At 45.4% G+C, this 26,084-nt stretch overlaps 2 protein-coding genes across 16 annotated transcripts in view; both read left to right on the forward strand.

Moving 5' to 3' along the window:
- Positions 1-81: 81 nt before the first annotated feature.
- asxl2 (ASXL transcriptional regulator 2) lies at positions 82-16,696 on the forward strand. Of its 3 annotated transcripts, none has more exons than XM_062468909.1 (12): positions 82-250; positions 1,164-1,246; positions 7,433-7,541; positions 7,811-7,952; positions 8,951-9,069; positions 9,914-10,028; positions 10,394-10,537; positions 10,829-10,992; positions 11,366-11,465; positions 11,641-11,746; positions 11,898-13,296; positions 13,467-16,696. In XM_062468909.1, the coding sequence occupies exons 1-12, from the start codon at positions 194-196 to the stop codon at positions 15,417-15,419; spliced, it is 4,491 nt and encodes a 1,496-aa protein (XP_062324893.1). In that variant the 5' UTR covers positions 82-193; the 3' UTR covers positions 15,420-16,696. The 3 variants fall into 3 exon arrangements, with proteins under 3 accessions (XP_062324893.1, XP_062324894.1, XP_062324895.1); XM_062468910.1 differs by having other exon boundaries at positions 10,397-10,537; XM_062468911.1 differs by lacking the exons at positions 82-250; positions 1,164-1,246; positions 7,433-7,541; positions 7,811-7,952 and adding an exon at positions 8,333-8,489.
- A 1,885-nt stretch (positions 16,697-18,581) lies between these two features.
- dtnbb (dystrobrevin, beta b) overlaps positions 18,582-26,084 on the forward strand; it is a 31,327-nt gene continuing 23,824 nt past the window's right edge. For 11 of the 13 annotated variants that reach the window (XM_062469188.1, XM_062469192.1, XM_062469185.1 and 8 more), the window contains exons 1-9: positions 18,590-18,734; positions 20,681-20,731; positions 21,225-21,292; positions 22,090-22,170; positions 22,419-22,632; positions 23,789-23,874; positions 24,371-24,525; positions 25,160-25,265; positions 25,406-25,572. In XM_062469188.1, the coding sequence (XP_062325172.1) occupies positions 21,226-21,292; positions 22,090-22,170; positions 22,419-22,632; positions 23,789-23,874; positions 24,371-24,525; positions 25,160-25,265; positions 25,406-25,572 (876 nt within the window). In that variant the 5' untranslated portion in view covers positions 18,590-18,734; positions 20,681-20,731; position 21,225. Of the gene's footprint in view, positions 18,853-20,680; positions 20,732-21,224; positions 21,293-22,089; positions 22,171-22,418; positions 22,633-23,788; positions 23,875-24,370; positions 24,526-25,159; positions 25,266-25,405; positions 25,573-26,084 lie in introns of all 13 variants that reach the window. The other 2 variants (XM_062469186.1, XM_062469187.1) reach the window with 2 other exon arrangements.

The raw sequence follows: 26,084 nt of genomic DNA on the forward strand, positions 1-26,084 counted from the left end.
TGTTTGGTTCTTTGCTGTCAGCTGTCATATGTACAGTAAAATGACGTTTTTCTCACAGGGTCACATGACACCCTCCTTACAGTAAGCCCAATATGGCAGAAGCGGCAGGTCTTGCGCGGTAACTAAAGCAACATTTCAACGTAACAACAGAAACACTTACAATTCAAACACTACCCTGCTCAAGACTGCAGCGATGAGGGAGAGACAGAAGAGAAAGAAGGGGAGGACGTGGGCAGAAGCAGCTAAAACGGTATCATTGCTGGTTTATTCAACGTTTGCTGTGGTTGTTTTCCCCTCTCGCTCCCACTTGTACAACTGTGTTTATGAGTTCATGACCCACTGGTGGTGCAGACGGGAGATGTTGCGTACACAACGCAAGGCCTGCTTGTCTACGAAGCAGTTAGCATCTTAGCTAGACATGACTGTTGCTTAAAAAGCTGTTGTTTATATGGCCACATGAGTGTCAAATGCTCTTTTGCTTGAGAGTTGACAAGAAAATATTGTGATGACAATCCACGCTAGACCTGGCAAAAGTATTAATGCGCGTGACACGCCTGTCTCAGTATTCTAAAGTAAACATATGCTCGTTAGCTTGCTAGCTAAAGTACGTGAGCGTATGTCTCGCCATTCAGTTCTGTTAGGTAGCCATAGCTTTTTCACAGAAACGTTTGACATATAAGCTATCCATGTCTGATACAATATTAAAACATGTCTTTAGCCCACCACTGTCAGTGCCAGAAACATGTTAAATGATTGCTCTCCAATAGACTTACACTAGTTTATGCAAGATGCCTCAACCTAGAGTTGCATGTCAGCTGAGCCATATCTAGCTAGCTAGTTAGCTTTACCCTGTCAACTTAGTAGCCGTCCAGCAGGTAGCAGTATAATTTAGCTAGCTAGCTAAGGTAAGCTAGCAGATTTCATGTAGTTGAATTCAATGAACTTTTCTGACAGTTCAATAGATATCAGCAGGATAGCTGGTAAGATAGATTGTTTCCATTTGACACACGGGCAGGACTTTGGGTTCATGAATCAGTTCAGCACGGGTAGATCTAAGATTAGAACAGGAATACACTTTACAGTGGTTTAAAGTGAATCGTAAAGGTTGATGAACATTTGTCGTAACATTTGTTTAACAACTTTGTTGAATTTGTCTTTTACAGGTATTGGAGAAATACCCCAACACGCCCATGAGCCATAAAGAGATCTTGCAGGTCATTCAAAGGGAGAGGCTTAAAGAAATTAGGTAAAAAAAAAAAAAGGTGCCATAACTGTCAGCCGTTATTGGGTGTGCTTTGCCTTCGGCAAGGGCACAACCTTTGTTCTCTCACATATATATTATTGGGTGTGCTCAAGCCTTCGGCGAGAGCACAACCTTTGTTCTCTCACATATATATTATTTATTGTTTATTTTCGCCCCCCTAAAACTCAGTCAATATTTGGCCTACATACACAACGGCGGTGTCAAAAGGTTCTCTTGGTAGCGATTGCGTTGCTTCTATTGGAATTTACGTTCTGTTGCATGGTTTGGGCTTAAGTTAAGTTTTTGTGGCGAAAAGTGAAGCTAATGGTGGCTAATTTGCTAGCCACAGTCACTGACGTTACTAACGTCACTAACGTCACGAAAACACGCGTGACTACCTTTGGCAGAACATTCGTTTCGCATCTGTTAACTTGGGGGATAGCTAGGCTAACTATAGCTTTACTGCAAGGCAGCTGCAGGAACGCCACAAGCAAAGAGGCCAGGGTGATAACTATTTACTCATTTTACTTTGTGATATGACACACAATTGTGATGTGTAATGTACAGTATAAGCTGATATTATTAAGGAAGTACATCTACTTTCGGAAACAGTAGTCTACTATTTCACTGAAGTATTAGCATCATGACATTAGCCTGTGTTGCCCGGCCAACACATACTACAGTGGTCTATGATGTATCTGTTTTCAATCGTTAAAATAAACATTCCTCACATATACATTTTCGTTGTAGGATTTATTCTGACATTAGTAAACGATTTGTTGGTGAAATTCAAATCATTACCTGTGGTTTCAAACCAGTGTTGCTCACTGCAACGCTGTAGCTTACGCGACACACTACAAAAACATCTACACTACACAGCTGTTTAGGAAGTCAAACGGCGACAGAACATGTTCGGCACTCCCCTTACTTAAATCAAAAGTCTATCTAACTACTAACCTGAACTTCATTGCCACATCCTAAACGTTGTCAATCTGTTCATGAAAATAATTAATTTCAGCTTAAACCGTACAACGGAACGTTAAATCCAATTCAACCAACGCAATCGCTACAGTACCAAGACGAACACAGCAGTAGTCTAGTACTGTACCGTAGTAGTACAATTTACCGGGGCAGCTTCTCCATACAGGGCTATATCGCATTTTGCGTTGTTACTGACAATGATCGCTGCCAGTGTGCTTTTTATGAATGAGCGATTTTCCACTAAATAAATGTCAAGCTTATTTACGTTTTGGGGGGCATATTTTCAGTTAGCAGATGGTACTGTTTGAATCGCGATTCCATCTTCTACTGCCGGTAACGTCGTAGAATAATCTTCAAAGGGGGTTCTTTATTAATGAATGAATGCAATGAGTAGGCTAAATGCATGAAAATATCACGAGAAGGGAAAAACTTTTTCAGTTGTAAATGAGCAGCAAAAATAATATGTATGCATTTTTATATAAAATACAGAAATATCAGTTGTAAAAATGTCATTAAAAAACGGACCCCTGTCCAACCGACGCAAGCAAGCACACCCTACAATTTCCCCAGAAATTGTACCCTCTCTAGTTGGGTGTGCTTTGCCTTCGGCAAGGGCACAACCTTTGTTCTCTCACATATATATTATTATTTTTATTATTCTTTTTGCCCCCCTAAAACTCAGTCAATATTTGGCCTACATAGACAACCTAGGTGTCAAAAGTTTCGTCTTGGTACCGATTGAGTTGCTTGTATTGGGATTTACGTTCCGTTGCATGGTTTAGACTTAGGTTAAGTTTTTGTGGCGAAAAGTGAAGCTAACGGTGGCTAATTTGCTAGCCACAGTCACTGACGTTACTAACGTCACTACGTCACTAACGTCACGAAAACTCGCGTGACTACCTCTAGCAGAACATTAGTTTAGCAGCTCGTTAACTTCTGGGAGATAGCTAAGCTAACTACTTTACTGCAAGGCAGCTGCAGAAACGCCACAAGCAAAGAGGCCAGGGTGATAACTATTTACTAATTTTACTTTGTGATATGACACACAATTGTGATGTGTAATGTACAATATAAGCTGATATTATTAAGGAAGTACATCTACTTTCGGAAACAGTAGTTTACTATTTCACTGAAGTATTAGCATCATGACATTAGCCTCTGTTGCCCGGGCAACACATAACAGTGGTCTATGATGCATCTGTTTTCAATCGTTAAAATAAACATTCCTCACAAATACGTTTTCGTTGTAGGATTTATTATGACATTAGATTACAAGTAAACGATTTGTGGGTGAAATTATCATTACCTGTCGTTTCAAACCAGTGTAGCTCACTGCAACGCTGTAGCCTACGCGAGACACTACAAAAACATCTACACAGCTGTTTAGAAAGTCAAACGGCAACAGAACATGTTCGGCACTCCCCTTACTTAAATCAAAAGTCTATCTAACTACTAACCTGAACTTCATTGCCACAGCCTAAACGTTGTCCATCTGTTCATGAAAATAATTAATTTCAGCCTAAACCGTACAACGGAACGTTAAATCCAATTCAACCAACGCAATCGCTACCAAGACGAACACAGCAGTAGTCTAGTACTGTACTGTAGTAGTACAATTTACCGGGGCAGCTTCTCCACACAGGGCTATATCGCACTTGGCGTTGTTACTGACAATGATCGCTACCAGTGAGCTTTTTATGAATGAGCGATTTTCCACTAAATACATGTCAAGCTTATTTACGTTTTGGGGGGCATATTTACAGTCAGCAGATGATACTGTTTGAATCGCGATTCCATCTTCTACTGCCGGTAACGTCGTAGAATAATCTTCAAAGGGGGTTCTTTATTAATGAATGAATGCAAATGAGTAGGCTAAATGCATGAAAATATCACGAGAAGGGAAAAACTTTTTCAGTTGTAAATGAGCAGCAAAAATAATAAGTATGCATTTTTATATAAAATACAGAAATATCAGTTGTAAAAATGTCATTAAAAAACGGACCCCTGTCCAACCATGCAATGAGTAGGCTAAATGCCTGAAAATATCATGAGAAGGGAAAAACTTAAAAGGACGTTTAAGTCATAGAGATTGGGTCAATTTTTAGACCGGTCTGCCATATTTATTCGTTTTGATTCAATGATGAGGCTGCCTCTTGCAGGGGAAATGAGAAGACATCTATTTCATTCTACACTTCACTCGTATTTTTAGTTGTAAATGAGCAGCAAAAAAGAAGCTTTTAAATCTATGTAATCTTTATAAATAATAAGTATGCATTTTTATATAAAATATACAGAAATATCAGTTGTAAAAATTTCATTCAAAAACGGACCCCTGTGCAACTGACGAAAGCAAGCACACCCTACAATTTCCCCAGAAATTGTACCCTCTCTAGTTATTATTTCTTTTTGCCCCCCTAAAACTCAGTCAATATTTGGCCTACATAGACAACCTAGGTGTCAAAAGTTTCGTCTTGGTAGCGATTGAGTTGCTTCTATTGGGATTTACGTTCCGTTGCATGGTTTAAGTGGAAATTAAGTTTTTGTGGCAAAAAGTGAAGCTAACGGTGGCTAACTTGCTAGCCACAGTCAATGACGCTACTTACGTCTCTAATGTCACGAAAACTCGCGTGACTACCTCTAGCAGAACATTAGTTTAGCAGCTCGTTAACTTCTGGGAGATAGCTAAGCTAACTGCTTTACTGCAAGGGAGCTGCAGAAACGCCACAAGCAAAGAGGCCAGGGTGATAACTATTTACTAATTGTACTTTGTGATATGACACACAATTGTGACGTGTAATGTACAATATAAGCTGATTTTATTAAGGAAATACATCTATTTTCGGAAACAGTAGTCTACTATGTCACTGACGCATTAGCATCACGACATTAGCCTCTGTTGGCCGGGCAACACATACTACAGTGGTCTATGATGCATCTGTTTTCAATCGTTAAAATAAACATTCCTCACAAATACATTTTCGTTGTAGGATTTATTATGACATTACATTACAAGTAAACGATTTGTGGGTGAAATTATCATTACCTGTGGTTTCAAACCAGTGTAGCTCACTGCAACGCTGTAGCTTACGCGAGACACACTACAAAAACATCTACACAGCTGTAGGAAGTCAAACGGTGACAGAACATGTTCGGCACTCCCCTTACTTAAATCAAAAGTCTATCTAACTACTAACCTTAACTTCATTGCCACAGCCTAAACTTTGTCAATCTGTTCATGAAAATAATTAATTTCAGCCTAAACCGTACAACGGAACGCTAAATCAAATTCAACCAACGCAATCGCTACCAAGACGAACACAGCAGTAGTGTACTGTACTGTACAATTTACCGGGGCAGCTTCTCCACACAGGGCTATATCGCACTTGGCGTTGTTACTGACAATGATCGCTACCAGTGAGCTTTTTATGAAAGCGATTTTTCACTAAATAAATGTCAAGCTTATTTACGTTTTTGGGGGTATATTTTCAATTAGCAGATGGTACTGTTTGAATCGTGATTCCATCTTCTACTGCCGGTAACGTCGTAGAATAATCTTCAAAGGGGGTTCTTTATTCATGAATGAATGCAATATGAGTAGGCTAAATGCCTTAAAATGTCACGAGAAGGGAAAACCTTAAAAGGACGTTTAAGTCATAGAGATTAGGTCAATTTTTACACCGGTCTGCCAAATGTATTCGTTTTGATTCAACGATGAGGCTGCCTCTTGCAGGGGAAATGAGAAGACATCTATTTCATTCTACACTTCACTCGTATTTTCAGTTGTAAATGAGCAGCAAAAAAAAATCTTTTAAATCTATGTAATCTTTATGAATAATAAGTATGCATTTTTATATAAAATATACAGAAATATCAGTTGTAAAAATGTCATCCAAAAACGGACCCCTGTGCAACCGAAGCAAGCAAGCACACCCTACAATTTTCCCAGAAATTGTACCCTCTCTAGTTATTAGTTTGTTCTTCTTTGCTGTGTTTTTTGATTCTTTGATTCACATGTTCTCACAGTTATGTTAATGAGAGTCTGATTGATGGCTTTTTTGCTTTCCTTTTTATTTCTTTTCATAGTGGAAATAATTACATTCACACAAACTCTAATTATTTTATTTCTTTTCGTTTCAATTTCACTGTTGTCATCCAGAAGGTAAGAAAAGCTAGCCCCATACCATAACCAACTCACTATAATGTCTGGTTTGATTATGTTGTAACATACCTTTTGCATGGTATTAACATGAACATATCTATCTATATAAGTCCTTGATAAACACTGCATGTAAGGTACATTGATGCTAAAGATTTGTGACAGATTTTGGTCTCAGAAGCCCTAGACTTCTAATGCAGGTGTTTGTAAACACAGGTGTTATGTTTGTCATTTCTCTTGCGTTATTGTGCAAAAGTAATAGACATCCAGTATGACTGCAAGCCCACAGTAACTGAATTGGGATGTCCTTGACTCACTCCTTCACTATCTCCTGTGCTGTCATGGCAGTATTTAAATGTTTTACTATATCTCGATTCTTACTGCTCATATTAATAGGATATAAAGTCAATTTTATCTTAGAGGCATTTTTCATATAAAGTTATATCAGGGGAGTCAGATGGCTGAGCGGTTAGGGAATCGGGCTACTAATCAGAAGGTTGCCGCTTCGGTTGCCGGTTCGATTCCTGGCTGTGCAAAATGACAATGTGTCCTTGGGCAAGGCGATTCACCCTACTTGCCTCGGGTGAATGTCCCTGTACTTACTGTAAGTCGCTCTGGATAAGAGCGTCTGCTTAATGACTAAATGTAAATGTATCAAACAACTCAATTTACTTAGAGAATGTCACTGAGTCAAACTTCACTCACTGTGCTGTTAATAGTTGCCCTGTTTTATGCTTGATATTTTACAACAGAACAGCATAACACAAGCGAGATGGGCTACTTCATAACACAGTACAGGAGTGACAAATAAAGTAGCATTTATTCTGCAGTTAGAAAGTATTCATTAAAAGGCACAATGTTTGGGGGCCAAACATTTGGGGGCCAAACATTGTGCCTTTAAATGAATTATTATTGAATTATTGAAACAGGCCTCTCTCTCTCTCTCCCCCCCTCCCTTTCTCTCTGTCTCTTTCTCTTCCTCCCTCTCTCTCTCCTGAAGCCTGTGTCTCTGGGTAGCAGTCGTCTCATAATGTGTCTGTCCTGTTACCTAGCGGGACCTCCCCCCTGGCATGCCTGAATGCAATGCTCCACACTAACTCTCGCGGGGAGGAGGGCATCTTCTACAAGGTTCCCGGGAGAATGGGAGTCTACACACTAAAGGTTAGCCCTAGCCACAATGTGATCAAAAAGACAATTGAAAATGTTTCATACACATTCATGCACATTGGTTGTACTTGAAAAGTGAACACAAATAATCCTAAATGCAAATAGTCAATAACAATCACAATATCAGTTATGTTATTTCTCAGCATTTGGTTGAAAAGGAACAGTAGATAAACTCAAACTGGCACACCTATTGCTTATAAACGCATTCAGCTTTTTAAGTGGAGCCTGTGATCTGAAGTGTTACCTTGGTGCGTTTGACGCAGAAGGACACCTCCGATGTGGTGAAAGAGCTGTCTGAGGAGGGGTCTGACGAGAGCAGTGATGATCTGTCAGACTCCCAGAGCACCGAGAACAACCACAGCAGCAACAACCAGGAGGGCAGGAGGGGAGGGTGGAGAAGACGAGGTACCAAGGCTTTCATCCTGTCTTACGTTATGGTGGTGTGTGTGTGTGTGTGTGTGTGTGTGTGTGTGTGTGTGTGTGTGTGTGTGTGTGTGTGTGTGTGTGTGCGCGCGCGCGCCTAAACAGCATGCGTGTGCGTTTCGAGGAAAAGAGCCCAAAACAGAATGCTTTCATTGTTTGAGTGTGTTTGTGCGTGTTTCCACATTACACCTGGCTGTGTCTTGGTGTGAAGGCTCCTATGAGTACAGATGACAGCGTTTCTCCGGGGAAGCTTGTTTGTCACTTGATCATTTAGTGACTGTTAAAACAGGAAACAGATTTTTTTTTTTCTTCTACCACTTCCTCACATGCATACAGTGTATGAGAAAGTTAACGAACTGTGGAGCAAGCATCCGCACTTCAGCACACTGTGCCAGTGGGTCTGTTCTTCTTCTTTAGTTTTTTTTCATATTATCACTGCAAACCTACAAACGGAGCAAATGCTAAAAAAACGACAAAAGAAAATTGATGCAATTGGAAAATTGGTCAATTGGTACAACGGTGAGTGAAAGAACTATAGAGAACAGGAAATAACCGTTGGGACACTAGTTTAGTGTGCGTTGTCGTGAACGGGTCCAATTGTAATCTGTAAATGTATGTAACCGTTTGAACTTGTTGAAAGTACGTTTCGTCGTTCGAACCAAAGATGCACGTTTTGTGAGTACGGTAGCTCATTAGATCCAGGTTAACGCTTTGTAAGTTAGTAAGTCTTGTTAACACATATTAATGTTAACAAGCCTCTTTACAAAAGGCCTTGTTACCTATTAACCCTCATCTCATTTTTCGATAACACTCACCCTAACCAATATGATTTACACTTACATCGTTTTATTAACACGTATTAATGTTAATAAGCATCTCATTACAAGTACTTGGATCTAGTGTTACCTGCGAATACTGTTGGAGTTGGTGAGAGTGCTTGTTGGCTGAGGCATGTGTTTGTTTGTGCTGTGTGGTCCTAGTGCCCTCCAAGCTGCAGTCCCAGCCGTCGTCGCCACAGCCTCGCTGCTCGTCCCCCTCGGTCACCACCGGCAAGCTCATCTCCCCCTCGCAGAAACACAGCAAGAAGGCTCTGAAACAGGTACCGGAAGGACGTCACATTGGTGGTGTTCTCTGTTCAGCCCTTACTTCCTGTTACCCAGGGGTGCCCCTCTGCTAGCCTCTATGCTAGACTTCATGTGCATTTCCCCTGAGAGGATGTCGGAAAGCCAATGTGTTTTCATGTTGTGTTCAGGGAGCTAGTAAGAGAACGCCATAGCATGCTTTGTATGCGTGATACAGGTTGTGTTTGTACTGGAGGTTTTCCCATCATTCAGGACCAATTGTATGATTTTATTTGTTGTTTGGGCTAGAGTTTCAGTGTAAATATATGTGGAATTCGGTTTGATCAGCCTTCAAGACTTGGCCTTTATCCTGGTCATAAAGTAAATTACAGGAGGCCTGTGTTCCTTAAACATCTCTCACAAGGTATTTGAGAACAGTGGGGTGTCTGAAGAACATTTGTGGCCGGTTTTATTAACATTCTCGTAATCCACAGCTCCCAAGATTTTTCTATTGGCTGCTCCTTGCCTTTTGTGTTCCATATAATTAGATTTGACTTGATCGCACCAATCGTAACTCATTCCATCTGCTCCGTTGTGGAGGATTTAGCTGTGTCGGACTCATTTGTCGGTTTATTAGGCGAAAGCGAGCCTCATCGCGTAGTCAGTTGAAGATTTGGCTGCAAGGTGAGGAACAGGAGAGACTGCTTGTGCTTGGTTTCCATCTGAACCACATGTTCTTATTAGGATGAAGGACAAACGAAAAAAGGCGTATGCTGGGAATGGAACATTCACTTTACACAGCTTGATTTCAACTGCAGCTCGCCACACGTTCCAAACTGTTGGGTCAATTCCCTTGTCCTCGTCTCCTTGGGTGCGTGACAGGCCTTGAGACAGCAGAGGAACCAGCGGCGGCAGGGAGGAATGCCCGCCTCCTCCAGCCCCAGGCTGACGCTGAAGACCGTCAAAGACATGGCGGACTCCATGGCCACCAAGAACGGTAGGTGACGATGATGTCATTTCCTGTTTATGGCTCCGCTCCCTTAGACGGCTGAGACATATCTTGCTGCTCTTACGATTGGCAGATGTACACTTTCAAAATAAGGAAGCGACATCATGTCTGCAGTGAAACTCCCGGCCTCTTCAAAAACCTGTTATTTCAGCGTATGCATGTCTGTCATACCACAGTGTACTAGATCTTATCTTGCACGTCATATATAGATCAGTATAAAAACAGGGTGTTGGGAAGTAAATTGCCACTGTTACCGTAGCACGTCACATACACAGTATAAAGAGAGAGTTTTACTACCGCAATTAGCACTTGTCGTTAAATCCACACAACATGATGGTCGTTCCCACCGTCAGCAGCGTGGGAGCCCAAACAGGCGGAGGGCAGCCCGGCCAGTCCCCAGAACTCCACCTCCAGCTCCTCCTCCTCGGTCCGAGCGGAGGCGTGTCACTCCGCCGGAGCCAGGAACATGTCCCAGAGGTCGAGCAGGCTGAGCGCACGTAAGCACACGCAGCCACACCCGGGGCTCGGCTCTCCTCGGTGAGGAAATTACAAATGTCTTCTCCATTTCTTGTGCTCTTGAAACATGTCTGCTCTAGTCAATAAAGACGACCAGATCGGAGTCTTTGGATGAACAAACCACGGTGTTCTCAGTATCCAACACCAGTTGGTTCAGTGGGCATCGGTCTGCGATATCTCGATTTTGCTCTTCTCATGGATCAAGGCGGGGTACTTCAGTGTCTAATGCTACGTGAGCCTCTTCTTAACACTCCTCCTGCGTTGGGCGTTAGGTCAACTAAAACGTACCAAGTGTGCAGAGATCGATGTGGAGACCCCAGACTCCATCCTGGTCAACACCAACCTCCGAGCCCTCCTCAACAAGCACACGTTCTCCGTGCTGCCCGCAGACTGCCAGCAGAAGCTGCTTCAGATGCTCCCACAGGTGGACCAGCAGGTGGGTTCCTACCAACCAAAACGCTTCATGTGGATTCGGAGGGAGTTTTTCCCCTCACCTTGGATGAGGATGTGTGGTTATCTGTCGTTTGTTGACATCCGTGGGCACCTGTAAAGCTATTTTTGACACTGCAGTTAACAACGAATCAAGATTTGACGTTCGGGTTTTGATGACTGGATGAATGCACTTTTGACAGCCTGTTTTCGTTTTTAACTTCTTGGTACGTCCAGTTGTCGGATGTCAGATATAAGTATGGTTATCTATTGTACGGTTACTACTGCTGTTGTTGCCTGTGCTTTGGAGTGTGGTCACTGTGGAGGATAATGATGATTAGGGGTGAGGAAGGGCCTTCACGTTTCTCTACCGTCCCCAGGCTTGCATGGACGGCCACCTGCTGAAGGTCACCAGCTCAGCCTTGAACAACGAGTTCTTCACGTCCGCAGCCCAGTCCTGGAAGGAGAGACTGGCAGAAGGTCGGTATGGCCTCCTCCATTGGGCAGATAAACAAACAGTGAAATGACTTGCTGTATCTGGATGTTAATGTCTGCTTCTCTGTGTTTTCCGATCTCAATCCTAATCCTAACCCCCTAACCTTGACCCTAACCCACTCTATCTTTAACCCCCCCCCCCCCCAACACACACACACAGGTGAGTTTGCCCCAGAGCTGCAGCTCAGGATGCGACAGGAGATTGAGAAGGAGAAGAAGGTGGAGCACTGGAAGGAGAGATTCTTTGAGAACTACTATGGTGAAAAGTGAGTCACCCCTGGGACAGTGTAAATCCCTGACCGCACACATTCGGATTTTCCTCTGTAAACAAAATGTAAAGATATTCTGCTCCTGCTCTCTCTATCCCTCCCCCTACACTTTACATCTCCCTATAACTTTCTCTTTCTGTCTCATTAGTTCTGGCCTCAGCTATGAGGAGTCTAAGGAGCTGACCGAGGCTGATGTGTCACCTCCTGACCCAGCCAGACCCCGGCCTCCTGACCCAGCCAGACCCCGGCCTCCTGACCCAGCCAGGTCCCGGCCTCCTGACCCAGCCAGGTCCCGGCCTCCTGACCCAGCCAGGCCCCGGTCTCCTCCCCAGCCCAGCCCCGCGGTCCAAGCACCAGACGCCCCCAAGGCCTCCAAGAACAGCAGCCAGGCCGAGACTGAAGCCAGGAAGCTGAGATCATCGCCGCCGTCTGCAGAGCCTCCTAAGCCCACTGAGGAGAAGCAGGTCCCACCAAAGGTAGCGGAGAAGACTCGGCCAGCGTTCAACATTGAGAAGATCCAGACCAGAGCTTCAACCAGGCACGCGGTGATGGAAGCAGCTCCCCCTCGAAGACGGGGAGGGGAGGAGGGCATGGAGGTGACCCCGTCTGACAAGGAGCAGGTTAAGAAGGAGAAGCCTCAGCTGCCCCCATCCCCTACGAAGCAGAACCTTCTAGAAGCCCGCCCCCAGAAGCACCGGTCTGCGTTTGTGAAACAGCCCAGTGTAAATGAGGAGGAGGGTGCCACTGTCCAGTACTCTCCTGTCCTGACCTCCTCTGTCCTGGCCTCCTCTGTCCTAGTCTCCCCTGTCCCAGCCTCCTCTGTCCTGGCCTCCTCTGTCCTGGCCTCTTCTGTCCTAGCCTCTTCTGTCCTGGCCTCCTCTGTCCTGGCCTCCCCTGTCCTGGCCTCTCCTGTCCTGGCCTCTCCTGTCCTGGCCTCTCCTGTCCTGGCCTCCCCTGTCCTGGCCTCTCCTGTCCTGGCCTCCCCTGTCCTGGCCTCCCCTGTCCTGGCCTCCCCTGTCCTGGCCTCCCCTGTCCTGGCCTCTCCTGTCCTGGCCTCCCCTGTCCTGGCCTCCCCTGTCCTGGCCTCTCCTGTCCTGGCCTCTCCTGTCCTGGCCTCTCCTGTCCTGGCCTCCCCTGTCCTGGCCTCCTCTGTCCTGGCCTCCCCTGTCTTGGCCTCCCCTTTGCCTGCCTCTTCTGTCCTGGCCTCCCCTTTGCCTGCTTCTCCTGTCCTGACCTCCTCTGTCCTGGCCTCCCCTTTGCCTGCCTCTCCTGTCCTGGCCTCTCCAGTCCCAGCTTCTCCTGTCCTGGCCTCTCCAGTCCCAGCCTCCCCTGTCCTGGCCTCTCCTATCCCGGCCTCCCCTGTCCTGGCCTCTCCTCCTTTGGCCTCTCCTGTCCCGCCCTCCCCGTGTCCTGAGGCCCTGAAGAGGAAGTCCTCCAGTGAGCAGGAGCTGGAGCTGACCCTGGAGAAAAAGGCTAGAGTGCCTCCGTCCACCCAGAACCCTCCTGACCCTGCAGTAGCTGAAGCACATAGAGTGCCTCCACTGAAGGTAACCCATATCTGTAGTGGAATCTGAGCCCTGCCCTCAACAGTTTGTTTACCGAAGTGTCCCGTGACGGAATAAGAAGATGTTAGAATGCAGCTTCTGCCACTAGGTCTGTGCATTCCTTGCCTTGCCCTTTCCAACGCCTCCTCTGTTTGTTTGCTTGTTTTTCACAGATTCCCGTGTCTCGACTCGTTTCTGTCCCTCTATCGCCGAGCCAGGTGTCCCCCTGCGCCCCTCTCCCTGCCCCCCTCAGCAGCCCTGGCCGCACAGGCGCACGCACCCTGGCCGACATCAAGGCTAAAGCCCAGTTGGCCCGGGCCCTGCGTGCCGCCACCGCCTCCGTCTCCTCCTCCTCAACAGGAGCCGTGCCAGGGCCGGGGCCAGGAGGAGGTGGCGCAGAGCAGAGACCACCCCCGACCCCCACTGCCTCCCCTGGACCCCCACACGCCCACAGCCCAGCGCCGGCAGAGCCATCATCCAGGCCGCCGCCCGGCAGCGGTGTCCCCAGCCCGCTGTCTGTGGCATCGTCCTGCCCCTCAGGGCACTTTGACCCCCGTTCCTCTCAGACACAGAACACCAGCAGGGCCGTCCTCCCTGGAGATGGCCCACAGAGAGGTCCCTCGGAGAACAGCACCAGCTCCGGTTCGGCCCAGAACGTTCTCAAGGCTCCTAACCCTCCGGTGGTCCAGTCAGTCTCTACCTCTGGAGGCTTTTCAACCAGGTCCACTTTGTTCATCCCGGCCAACAACCCTCTGGTCACACAGCTCCTCCAGGGGAAGGAGGTCCCCATAGAGAAGATCCTCCCAAAGCCGCTGGCCAAGACGGAAGCCAAGATGGGCGCCACCCCTTCCTCTGGAGATAAAGGGAAAATGATGCTGGTTACCACCGGCACCAGAAGTGGCGGCCGGTACCTCACCCCTGGGGAGGACGTCAGTAAGGCTGACTCTCCAGTCTCCAGCCAGTCAGGTGTCCCAGGAAGATCCGGTTCTTTCTCAGAGTTCACTCGTCAGCAGAGGGAAATGCCTGACAAGGAGACCCAGGAGCAGATCGTCCAGACCCTGATGCAGAAGGCCCAGCACGGCCAGCCTTACAGGGGCATGGGCCCCCAGCCCCCCATGGGCCCCCAGCCCCCCATGGGCCCCCAGCCCCCCATGGGCCCCCAGCCCCCCATGGGCCCCCAGCCCCCCCGGTACTCTTCCCTCCAGCTGGGCCCGTCTGATGAGTCCCAGGACCGGCCCCGGTTCTGCGTGGGTTTCCTGGGGCGGAAACGGACGGCCAGGCCTGCCATGACGGGACACTACCTCCTCAATGTGTCCACCTACGGCAGAGGGTCAGAGAGCAGCAGGAGGTCTCTCTTGTCTCCCACAGTGACCCTGTCGCTGGCGACCCTGAAGAGGGAGCGCCCTGAGGAGACGGCAGGAGATGAGCCGGCCGGGAAGAACCGTCCTGGAGTGAAGTCGGAGCAGCAGGGGTGTTTGGAGGCTCCGGCCATCCAGCTCTGCTCCAGAGTCAAGTCTGAGTCTCTGCCTGCTTCAGGCTGTCCGGCGGACGGGTCCGACAACGGGGGCGTGGCGGGGAACAACGGCACCTCGACGAGAGCCAAAGAAACCAGCCCCATCGCTCAGTCAGCCCGGAGGACCCTGGACCTCTGCAAGCAGGGAAATCCCGAGCCATATCACGCGGCCGCAGTCGCCGGGGCCACGGAGCCCAGGCACCAGGGCCCATTGGCTGCCTTTCAACCCCAGAGAACGCCAGACAATCAGGAAGTGGTGGGCTCGTGCTACGGAGGCACCCTCAACGTGTCCGTACCTCAGGCCCTCCAGGCCGCCGCCAGCCCCGGCTCCTCCCCCTCCGTGTCGGGGGACGGCGGGGGCGCCACGGGCAGTGTCATGTCTTTCTCGGTGACGGTCACCACCATACCAGCCGGCCACCCCTTGGACCCCAGCGGCCAGAGAGAGGCGTCCCCAGAGCATGGCTTCATGGAGGGCCCCGGGATGGAGAACGTCCAGTCTAAATGTTACTGCCGCCTCAAGGCCATGATCATCTGTAAAGGATGTGGGGCCTTCTGCCACGATGATTGCATCGGTCCTTCGAAACTCTGTGTCTCCTGTTTAGTGGTACGGTAAAATTCTAAAAGGAAAAGATTGGCAGATCGATGTTATGTTTAAGAATTTCACCTTTCAATGCACCATGGCACAACCTGCCCCAATCAGGCCATTCACCGTCAATAAGAACCTGTTGCCTTGGTGACGCACAGCCGCCATAACGTATAACCTACAACACTGGATGACATTATTTCGCCTATTCTATCTGAGAGAGAGAATGAACGACGGTTGTGTATTGCAATGTTTGGTAGCCATTTTGAGCAGCACAGTCTTTTTCAGAATTTCATTTGGCAATATTTGCACATGGGTAGGCTTATTGTGCTACAGTATATATATATTTTTAAAGATAGTGTAGATTTTTTTTAAAGGACGAGAAACAAAATATGGAATGTTATTTTTATAGAACATAACGACAATGTTGTTATGTAGACTGCCCCCTGGTCTCTGTGGTGTAGTGAAGGAGTAGTAAGGAGTCTGTGATCATCATTTGTTCCACATCACATTTGTAATGTGTGCGTGTAAGTGTCAGAAGTATAACAGATTTCTACGATTTTAGTTGACCGTTCTGTAAATCACAGTTTTGCTAAATATATTCTAATAGAATAGAGACATCTCTATTTTTCAATGAGAAACTACCGGTTTTATAAGGATTGCATATGGCCTCGTTTGTACTCTAGAGTTTCAGGGCAAAGCACTGGACAGGCCCTCACGCGTACATAACGGGTAGTATCGTGGTGTAGAGCACTTAACCCTTGTGTTATCTTCGGGTCATTCTGACCCATCAGTCATTGTGACCCACCGTCGTATTGCGACAACTTAACCGCATACAAAAACAAAGTGAAGCATTTTCTTTTAACCGTCGGGCTGTCTCAGACCCCCCACATTGCAAATGTTAAAATAAAATTATTTTTATTTGTTTTTGTATTGGGTAAAATCAGGTAAACACAATGATGGTTCGTTATGAACCTTTGGGTCATGTGACCCGAAGGCAGCACAAGGGTTAAGCACGGTGAGAGAGGATAGGGCCGCGTTCCACGTCCTACTTCCACCAGCTCTTCAGCTTTCTGAACACAGACGGTTCAGTATAGTTCCCCCGGTGTGTGTGTTCCCCTCATGGCTCAAAGACACGCAGAGAACATTTTAACTTTAAAAAAATATATCTATTTCTGCCTTGCAAATACGTGGGCAAATCTTGGAGCTAGATATGTGTTCATTCTCTAGCTTGGTGTGTGTACTTTGCTTGAGCATATCCCACTGTTTTGTTACAAAAGGGTTTATACTTTACCTCAGAGGGGGGGGGGGGGGGGGGGGGGGGGGGGGGACAACAACAAAAATGTTAAGTTGTGTTGAAACGCTAAATGCTGGACCGTCATGGAATCATTCAGAATGACATGCTTCGGTTTACTGTGTGAGAGAGAGGTACAATTGAGCACACATACCGGACATTAAAGCAGCGGCTCTCAGACTGTGTGTGGGGATTGAGGGGGACGCGTAAGGATGGAACATATACAGTTAAAGGAAGAGGATACAAATCAAATGTTTTCTTTGTTTTCAAAGGTGTGGTGCTGACCCTGACTGAAACCGTTTGCGAACCACTGCATTTAAGCACGATGGTATGAATGTGCGCGGTGATTACAGTTCTAAGATAGAAAAGTATCTTATTTTGTAATTGACATTTTAAATGGTTACAAAGAATGTTTTATAGAAACTATTTCCATGGTAATATGCCAAAGTCACCTCATGGAAACTAAATGATCAGAACTTGTTTTTCATGTCTGACAAGTTAAATAAAGTAATATATTTTAAGTAATATATTTTAATATAAAAATCTATTTGCAAATCATTTTAAAAAACAACAGGGTATGTACTATAATAATATATTGGCTGTCCCCTGTGTTGGATTGGGCAGGTCTTTTGTAAGGAATAGCTTTAATGACTGAAGTCCCCAGATTGATGCTACTCTATGAACCCTGAGTTGAATTTGTATGGGCCTGTGTGTCACTTTCCATATCCGAGTCTTGTGTGTGATTTGAACTGTATGCTCTTATAATAACTTATGAGTGACATTCGGGTCTCAACTGTTCTAATGATTGAGTGTGCACATTTGGAGGGAATGCCTGTTAAGTTGAACAGTTTGTAGGCATTGTTTGTAAGTGGCCAGTGGATCAAATCCAGGTTGTGAATCAGTGAGAGAGTGAGAATGATAGAGTGAGTGAGAGAGATAGAGAGAGAGAGCGAGAGCGAGTGATAGAGAGTGAGATCGTGATATAGTGAGATAGAGTGAGAACGTGACTGAATAGCATCGAGAGATCTACATTCGCCCACATCTTTTAAAAGGCAGCTGACAACTAGTTAGGTTGTAAAGGGTTGAAAAGGGACTTGGCACTCCCATATGTTGTTGTTGTTGTTGTATTTGTTTAAACATGATCGGCTGATGATTTGTGTGTACATGTAGAGGAGCTACCTATGACAAAGTTGGTCTTCGGTGTCTTGATGAAATGTATTCAGTGTCAGGAGCAATCTAATGTGGTCTTAGAACGTCATCATGTCCTTATCACAAGGGTGTACATCTGTCTGTGTCATTTCTGCTTGTCTGTCATTTCCGTCTTTAGAAAGTATATCTCCATTTAAAATGCAGGTGAATGTAATATAGTAATCAGCACTTGTAAACAAAATGTATTTTATCAAAAGTTATATTATAATTAAAATAACAATGAGCAAACACTGATCTTTGTTTCTGGTCAGTGTGTTGTTTGCAGAGTATTCTTTGTTTACTACTGAAGGTCTAGGCCAAGGTCTAGTTGAAATGCAAAAATAACAAGCGTGTAAGGATGAAAACCTTGCAGGATGACTTCATCGCAAGCGCCCCTTGTGCACTTACACCGAGGCGCCTGTTCGAACCAGCGTAGAGGTACAAGCGCGCACAAACGTAGCCTACGTCATCAGTCCTAGCGTCCCAGCCCACTTATTAGGTTACTTGTTGACTACCTTGTATAGATTTAGAAGCATAGCAATGATGTAAGCTTGTATGATTTTGACAGTAGCCTACATATAATTGACCGTTGTTAGTCTTCGTAGTGAAGTGTCGGCTTTGCTTCGGGGGGGATGTAGTTTCAAAGGCCTGTGTGTACGCGCACGCAGGCGGCCGTCGTGCTTGCCTGCGCTTTGCTGTCCTCTGCTGTTGGGACGTCGATGATGCTGAGGAGAGCGGCGCACTGGTGAATTTTTATGAGCCGCCACCGCAGTTCGTAAGATATGTGATGATGGATCATATAAATCGTATTTCATTGCTAGGACGGCCATAACGACAGCGGACAGCGCGCGAATTTATCAAAGGTGAGAATGCAGTGATGAGTCACGGAGGAAATACCCTCCTTATTCACCCTGGACCCCTTATCTTCTTCATCTGATGCCAATGATGAAGCTGTAACGCAACCTGCGTGATTTTCTTGTGGTAAGCCTAATTGCTATAAATCCGCACGTTTAAATACAACAAACCTTAAAGCGGCCACCAAAAACACTTCAAAATTGCGATTTCAAAGGTTTTAACAAACGGTAGGATATTTCATATCAAAATGTATTGGCATCACGACACATCATTCATCTTGCGGAAATAATGTAAATAGGGAGTTAAACCAGCAATATGGCCGCGTTTGGTGTACGGTTAAAGAGTGAGAGTGAAAAGTATTGTGGTGAAGAAACAATTGTAAACCGACCATGGGTCAGTGACATGGTTAAGTGGACGATGTGTAACCATCCTTGTCTACCGCAGTAGCCGAGTCCTTATGTTGAGACTCGCGTCAAATGATGTTGTCATTACCTCGAGAAGGTGCGGTTAATATGCACCTTGCAACATTGTGGGCCTAGTAAAATTACAAACCACGGTTACGCACGGCATCTCATAGCTTTGATTTAGAAATTCATGATTTGATACTATGATTATCATGATGTCATAGGAGTACCCTAGGAATACCCACGCGCTAAAGGAGGCAGTGTAGGCTAAATCGCACTCGATAAAGTGTGGCGTTCTTCCTGTTTTTGATGGATGCAATTGATATTTTCAGTTGATAAGAATTTCGATATTAAATCAAGAGGATGACCTATAGCTGGCGGAAACTATGTGTTGGATGATGATCACGTTGACATCATCCCAGCTGTGCCTTGGCTTCATGACATATAACTGTTTTATTCTGCAAAATCCTATTGGTTATTGGTGTGAGGGGAGTATCTTAGTGTATGCATACGACATTAATTGGGATCACTTCAATATACAAAATATGAATTAATGTTGAACTAGCTTGTGTATGTTTAGTTACTCTGTTCACAACTATGTTGTCATCATATGATACAAATATTTCAAAATATTTAGTTTCCCAGTTCTGGGCATTGTAAATGTTGTTTTGTGTTTCCTCATATGGGACTTACATTTTGCATATGAGCTGTTATTTACTCAATAACATGAACGTTATAATTACAATTGAACAATGTAGCCAGTCTGCTTATCAGTCCTGAATAGAGCGTTTTCCAAGCAGGCGCTCCATGAATAAAGAAGACACTGCAATCTCGCTACATCTATGAAAGGGGGGGGGGGGTCATGTCATTAGAGTTCCTCAGGGTAACAACCTCGGCTACACTGCACACGCTCCGTTAGTCAGCTGATGCATATCCTTCATTCCACTCTTCTTTATCCCATAGCCAAAGTGACAGACTGACAGACAGACAGACAGGCAGGCAGGCAGGCAGGCAGGCAGGCAACCAGACAGGCATAAAGACAGACAGGCAGAGAGACAGACAGGCAGAGAGACAGACAGGCAGAGAGACAGACAGGCAGAGAGACAGGCAGGCACAAAAGAAGATAAACAGATAGACAATCAAGCAGACAGTCAGGCAGGCAGGCAGAGGCTACAAGACTGCTTGGCCTATCTGTGCCACACAGGTTTGACCACTCATTAGATGGCTCTAATACGCTCTGTGGCTATCATTACTGAGCTTCCTGGTGCGGTGAGCGAACTGGACCCTTTCAGGGCCGGAAGTCATGTGGAATTATCCTGCTCACAGAGCACAGGAAGTGTTACCCTTCAGAACGCACTTTCTCTCCTAAATGAAGGCAATAAAAAGACACATTTTAACTAGGATGGATAAAACCCTTAAAGAGTGAGTGTTAATTACTTATTCAAAAAACTGACTTTATTAAGGCGCAAAGGACTACAGCTTATCTTTAAATTGTTATGGAGACGTAGGGCATTAGGGAGAAACTGTCTGAATGTGTGTTCTCTGTACAGGGCAAGGCTACCTCGCATGGTTCACTAGATTTGAAGTTCATCCAGCGGCAGGTAATTATCGCCTTCTATAGACGTATAACATCTAAGAATAATTTTTACATTTGTCATTTTATTAATCAAGCACATGCTTTTATCCAAAGCGACATACAAAAAGTGCGTATAGAAAGTACAGAAGAAAAGCAAGGATCAGACATGCATCATTTGAACAGTATTTTGATGGTCGGTCGAGGAACGATTTATATTTAATATCCGTTGGAATTGATTTTAAGTCAAGGAGACATATGTAACGTGAACTGATTGCAAGACTAGTCTTTTTCTGTTCATTTTCCTATACTCTCACCTATTGTGTGACAAGCTTCCAGACAAGTGCATAATCAATACATGAATATTTGATGATTGATTCTATGCATGTATCTTCACATTTAGTCAGCACTTCCTGTGACGATGCTGTCCTTCCAGTAGTGTTAGCGTTCTTCCAGTAATGTGGTCGTTATGACACAGTAAGTCAGACAGGAAGTCACGCTGATGATTTCCTCTGCTTCAGGATGATCGAGGAGGGCAGCAAACGAGGCAAGGCCATGGTGGAGAAGAGACAGCTCTTCATGGAGATGCGTGAGTGGAGCTGACTGAGATGAACTACCCAGACTGCTCTCTGCCTCAGCCATGGCTCTCTACCCTGACTCCTCTCTGCCTCAGCAATGCCTCTCTCCACCCTGACTTCTCTTTGCCTCAGCAATGCCTCTCTCCACCCTGAATCCTCTCTGCCTCAGAAATGCCTCTCTCTCTACCCAGAGGTCCACGCAGCCTCTCTCTACCCTGACTCCTCTCTGCCTCTCTCTACCCTGACTCCTCTCTGCCTCTCTCTACCCTGACTCCTCTCTTCCTCTGTACCCTGACTCCTCTCTGCCTCTCTCCACCCTGACTTCTCATTGCCTCAGCAATGCCTCTCTCCACCCTGAATCCTCTCTGCCTCAGCAATGCCTCTCTCTCTATCCAGAGGTCCACGCTGCCTCTCTCTACCCTGACTCCTCTCTGCCTCTCTCTACCCTGACTCCTCTCTGCCTCTCTCTACCCTGACTCCTCTCTGCCTCTCTCTACCCTGACTCCTCTCTGCCTCTGTACCCTGACTCCTCTCTGCCTCTCTCTACCCTGACTCCTCTCTGTCCACACATCTCTGTAGCTCTAGATTTGGGCAGTGACAATGAAAACTACATCTCCCTTCCGTATACATTTTCTTTATTTTACACAAAATCCAAACATACACTACACAGTTACAGTATATGATCTCACAAGTACTCTTGTTGTTTTACTACATAATGTGGATTCATCTTTGAGGGTATTCTTCATTTACGACTAAGCGTTTTCTATATCCTTACAGGGGACTAATCTAGTCTTTTGATTTTGATCAGGGGCACAAAACTTTGACGTGATCAGACTGTCAACCTATAGGACTGCTTGTAAACTCCGATTTGTGCAGAAGAGGTGCAACCGTGAGTACAGCTGAATTTTTTATTCCCCCTGACAGGAAATCTCTTTCAATTTACCATCGGGTACTGTTAGTTGATGGATTATTTGTGCAATTGATTGAATGATTGATTAAATGGTTACTCCATGGTTTGACTGACTGATCGGTTGATTGGTTCATTGATTGGTTGGTTGATTTGTGGTTGGTTGGTTTGTTATTGGTTGGGTGGTTGTTTATTTGTTGGTGAGTTGACCAACTATCATTTCCCATCAGTTCACCTTGTGGACGTGTGGAACATGATCGAAGCCTTCCGAGACAATGGGCTGAACACACTGGACCACACCGCAGAGATCAACGTCTCCCGCTTGGAGACCATCCTGTCATCCATCTACTACCAGCTGAACAAGCGCCTGCCCACCACACACCAAATCAACGTGGAGCAGTCCATAGGCCTGCTGCTGAACTTCATGGTGGCTACCTATGACAGGTACATTCCACCAGTCCTGTCACGGAAATGTTGGCTTTGATGCCGATATCAAGTATCACGTTGCACAATGCTGAAACTATATTCATGATTTCTTTTTAAAAAGGGGTAACTTGACAGAGTCATTTTTGTTTTCAGTTGGAACCTTTTTTGTGGCCATTGCTAATCGATGCCTCTCATCTGCTTTGGCCCCTTGGCTCACACACACAGCACGGGCTTGACGTCACACACAGACCCTCTTGTCTTAAAGACACAGACCAGTCTTTATTGATACTGGACTACAGTCAGTTTCGATGCATTAAAGTACAGTTTTCTTTCCTAAAATGCCAGTATGGTCCCGCTGCAAAAAAATCCTCGGTATGGTACCAGTACCTGTTTACCATGAAACACTTGTTTTAACCTTCTTGGCATCGCCAGAACAAAAATGTGCATTAGTCTGGAACCTCTCATTTCATTTTTGACTTCCAATGGATGTTATCATCGGGTGCCAATCAAAAGGCCTCAGGACACTTTTGGATATAATGACATAGATAAAAACCAGTCAGAGCAATGAAAAGTCATCTTGGTTGTTTATGAAAATGCCTCAACTTTGCTATTCTGTACAGTCATCGTGATTGGCCTGGCACCTACAATGTCGGACAGAAACCTGTTTGAATGGGAGGTTAGCCAGACCCATCTGCCTGAGAAAATAAAACATGAGCTGGCAGACTGGTCTGGTTCCAGGCTAAGTGTTTATATAGCGTGACACATTTCCACTCAACAGAGTGAACTTAAGTCTAACCTAACCATTCTAATGGTGTTTAGTACATCTATGATCATTTCATTTAAGGAATTTGTCAAAATAGATCAGGAGAAAATGTGTCACTTAATCAGTATACATTTATTTATCACCAGCACAGACAGGATGGAGATAGGGAGGACAAAGCAGAGTGACTGAATAGATTCAGATTGTTTGTTGTCTTCTTTTTGATGTGTCAGTTCTCTTTATACTTGTTTAAATAGGAGAGGGTGGGAGGACCAAAACGTTTAAGTCGTGAAAGTTGTTATTCACCTTAACCTGGTCACGCAACAGTTAGTCAGAGAATCTATACTATCATTCATATCCATACCATAATCAAGAGAAATCCTTCATATGAACTGTGTTTCACTTATTTTACAGTGAAGGTCACGGGAAACTGACTGTGTTCTCTATGAAGTCCATGTTGGCTACCATGTGTGGAGGGAAAATAGTAGACAAGCTACGCTGTAAGTATACTTTCTTTTGGGGGCGTTTCAGATGTGTATTATGTGTACTACAAGCACTCCTGTTCAGTAGTACCTGGTGGACCTTTAGGATCTTAGATTCCAGGTCTTGGCTGAAGCATTATCTTGAATACATTATTTAGTGGTCTCTTTGCAGTTGCTTAAACTATCCACAACAGGGTGCTGTTGAGGCATTTATGTCAATAAATAAACTTACATTCACCTGAAACTACAGTCACCTGTGTTGAGCTGTTTGTCACAAGGTTCGTCCCTGCAAAATATTGACATAAATGTAGTTAATATTTTCCATCTGTTGTTAACTCTAGTTTATCTACTCTTTTAAACAGTGTGAGATTATAAACCATCACCACTAGTCTCCTGTTAATTTAGCGGAAGATTTTATCCAAAGCGAGTGGGAGGGAGATTCAAACCAGGGACCCCTTGACCTGCTGTGAACTGGTCCACAGGTGGATTGCAACTGTCTGCCTTTGTATCTCAGACGTGTTCTCCCAGATCTCGGACTCCAGTGGGGTGATGGTGTTCGCAAAGTTTGACCAGTTCCTGCGGGAGGTGCTGAAGCTTCCCACGGCCGTGTTCGAGGGGCCGTCGTTCGGCTACACCGAGCACTCCGTACGCACATGCTTCCCCCAGCAGGTGACACAACCCCTGGGTGTGTGTGTGTGTGCATACGTTGACTGAAAGTCGAGCTGAAATTCATGTATTTTTAACCCTTTTAGATTACATCCCGGTCATTATGTAAACCTATTTAACGAAAGACACTGAAAAAAAAGAAAAAGTCTGTATTTTTTCTCAGTTTTTTTACTTCCTGTAAAACTAAATATGATAGGTGCTTAAGTAAGCTTGTACTAACTAATTTCAACCAATAATATCATGACATCCACCCATCAACCACTCTTCAACTTTTAGCGGCATAGATATAAGATATAAGTTACCAAATTCCTACCAGCATTATGTACTGTCTATCTATCTATCCTGTTTCACGTGAAGTACGTCACAATATGAAATTGAGACACTTCCAAAATTCATTTTGGAATTTCATCATGAATTTAATTTATCTAATTCAGTCAATGAACAGATGTACAATTTCGGTTCAGATTGGAATTTGTTTACAGTGAAGGAGAGAGGAAGGTCTTCACAGAGGCTTACAGACATGGCTTGACTGTGTCAGGGCATAGTTTCTTTGTTTCCAGATCGTTTCAACAAAGCTTCCGGCGGATGACGTCTGTATTTTGTCTCACTAAGCCCATGTGTGTGTGTTTGTCTCTAGAAGAAGATCCTACTGAACACGTTTTTGGATGTGTTAATGGCCGACCCCCCTCCACAGTGCCTAGTGTGGCTACCTCTCATGCACCGACTGGCTAATGTTGAAAATGGTAAGACGATACCACAAGACTTCTCTTCAGGGCATGCTCATGATAGCTTTACTAATATAATAACAACATATTTTTTTATTCCTTTTTTTTGTTTGTTCAATTCTATTTTCCTGTTGCTTTTTTTCTTTTCTTTCATCAAGTCTTCCATCCAGTGGAATGTTCCTACTGCCGGAGTGAGAGCATGATGGGTTTCCGGTACCGCTGCCAACAGTGCCATGGTTACCAACTCTGCCAGAGCTGCTTCTGGCGTGGCCATGCCAACGGTCCCCATAGCAACCAGCACCAGATGAAGGAGCACTCTTCCTGGGTATGTTTAGCAGCACGCTCCACATACAGCACTCACACCGATACCGCTACACACTGTGTGTGTGAGAGAGAGAGGGAGAGGGAGGGAGGGAGGGAGGGGGAGAGGGAGAGGGGGAGGGGGAGGGGGAGGGGGAGGGGGAGGGGGAGGGGGAGGGGGAGGGGGAGGGGGAGGGGGAGAGGGAGAGGGAGAGAGAGAGAGAGAGAGAGAGAGAGAGAGAGAGAGAGAGAGAGAGAGAGAGAGAGAGAGAGAGAGAGAGAGAGAGAGAGAGAGAGAGAGAGAGAGAGAGAGAGAGAGAGAGAGAGAGAGAGAGAGAGAGAGAGAGAGAGAGAGATTGTGTCTATGTACCGGCATGCTAGTTGACCACCAGTGTGAAGTCTTCTTGGAATTTACGACTTTCTCGAGTCGTATTTTCCAAACGATGTATGTATCATACTATGCTATATAAATTGAGATTCATGCATTTTAAGGCCAAACTCAAAAAAGGAATTACCTCTGGATAATGACAGTTGGTG

This window comes from Osmerus eperlanus, chromosome 9, assembly GCF_963692335.1.
Source record: "Osmerus eperlanus chromosome 9, fOsmEpe2.1, whole genome shotgun sequence".
NCBI lineage: Eukaryota > Metazoa > Chordata > Actinopteri > Osmeriformes > Osmeridae > Osmerus > Osmerus eperlanus.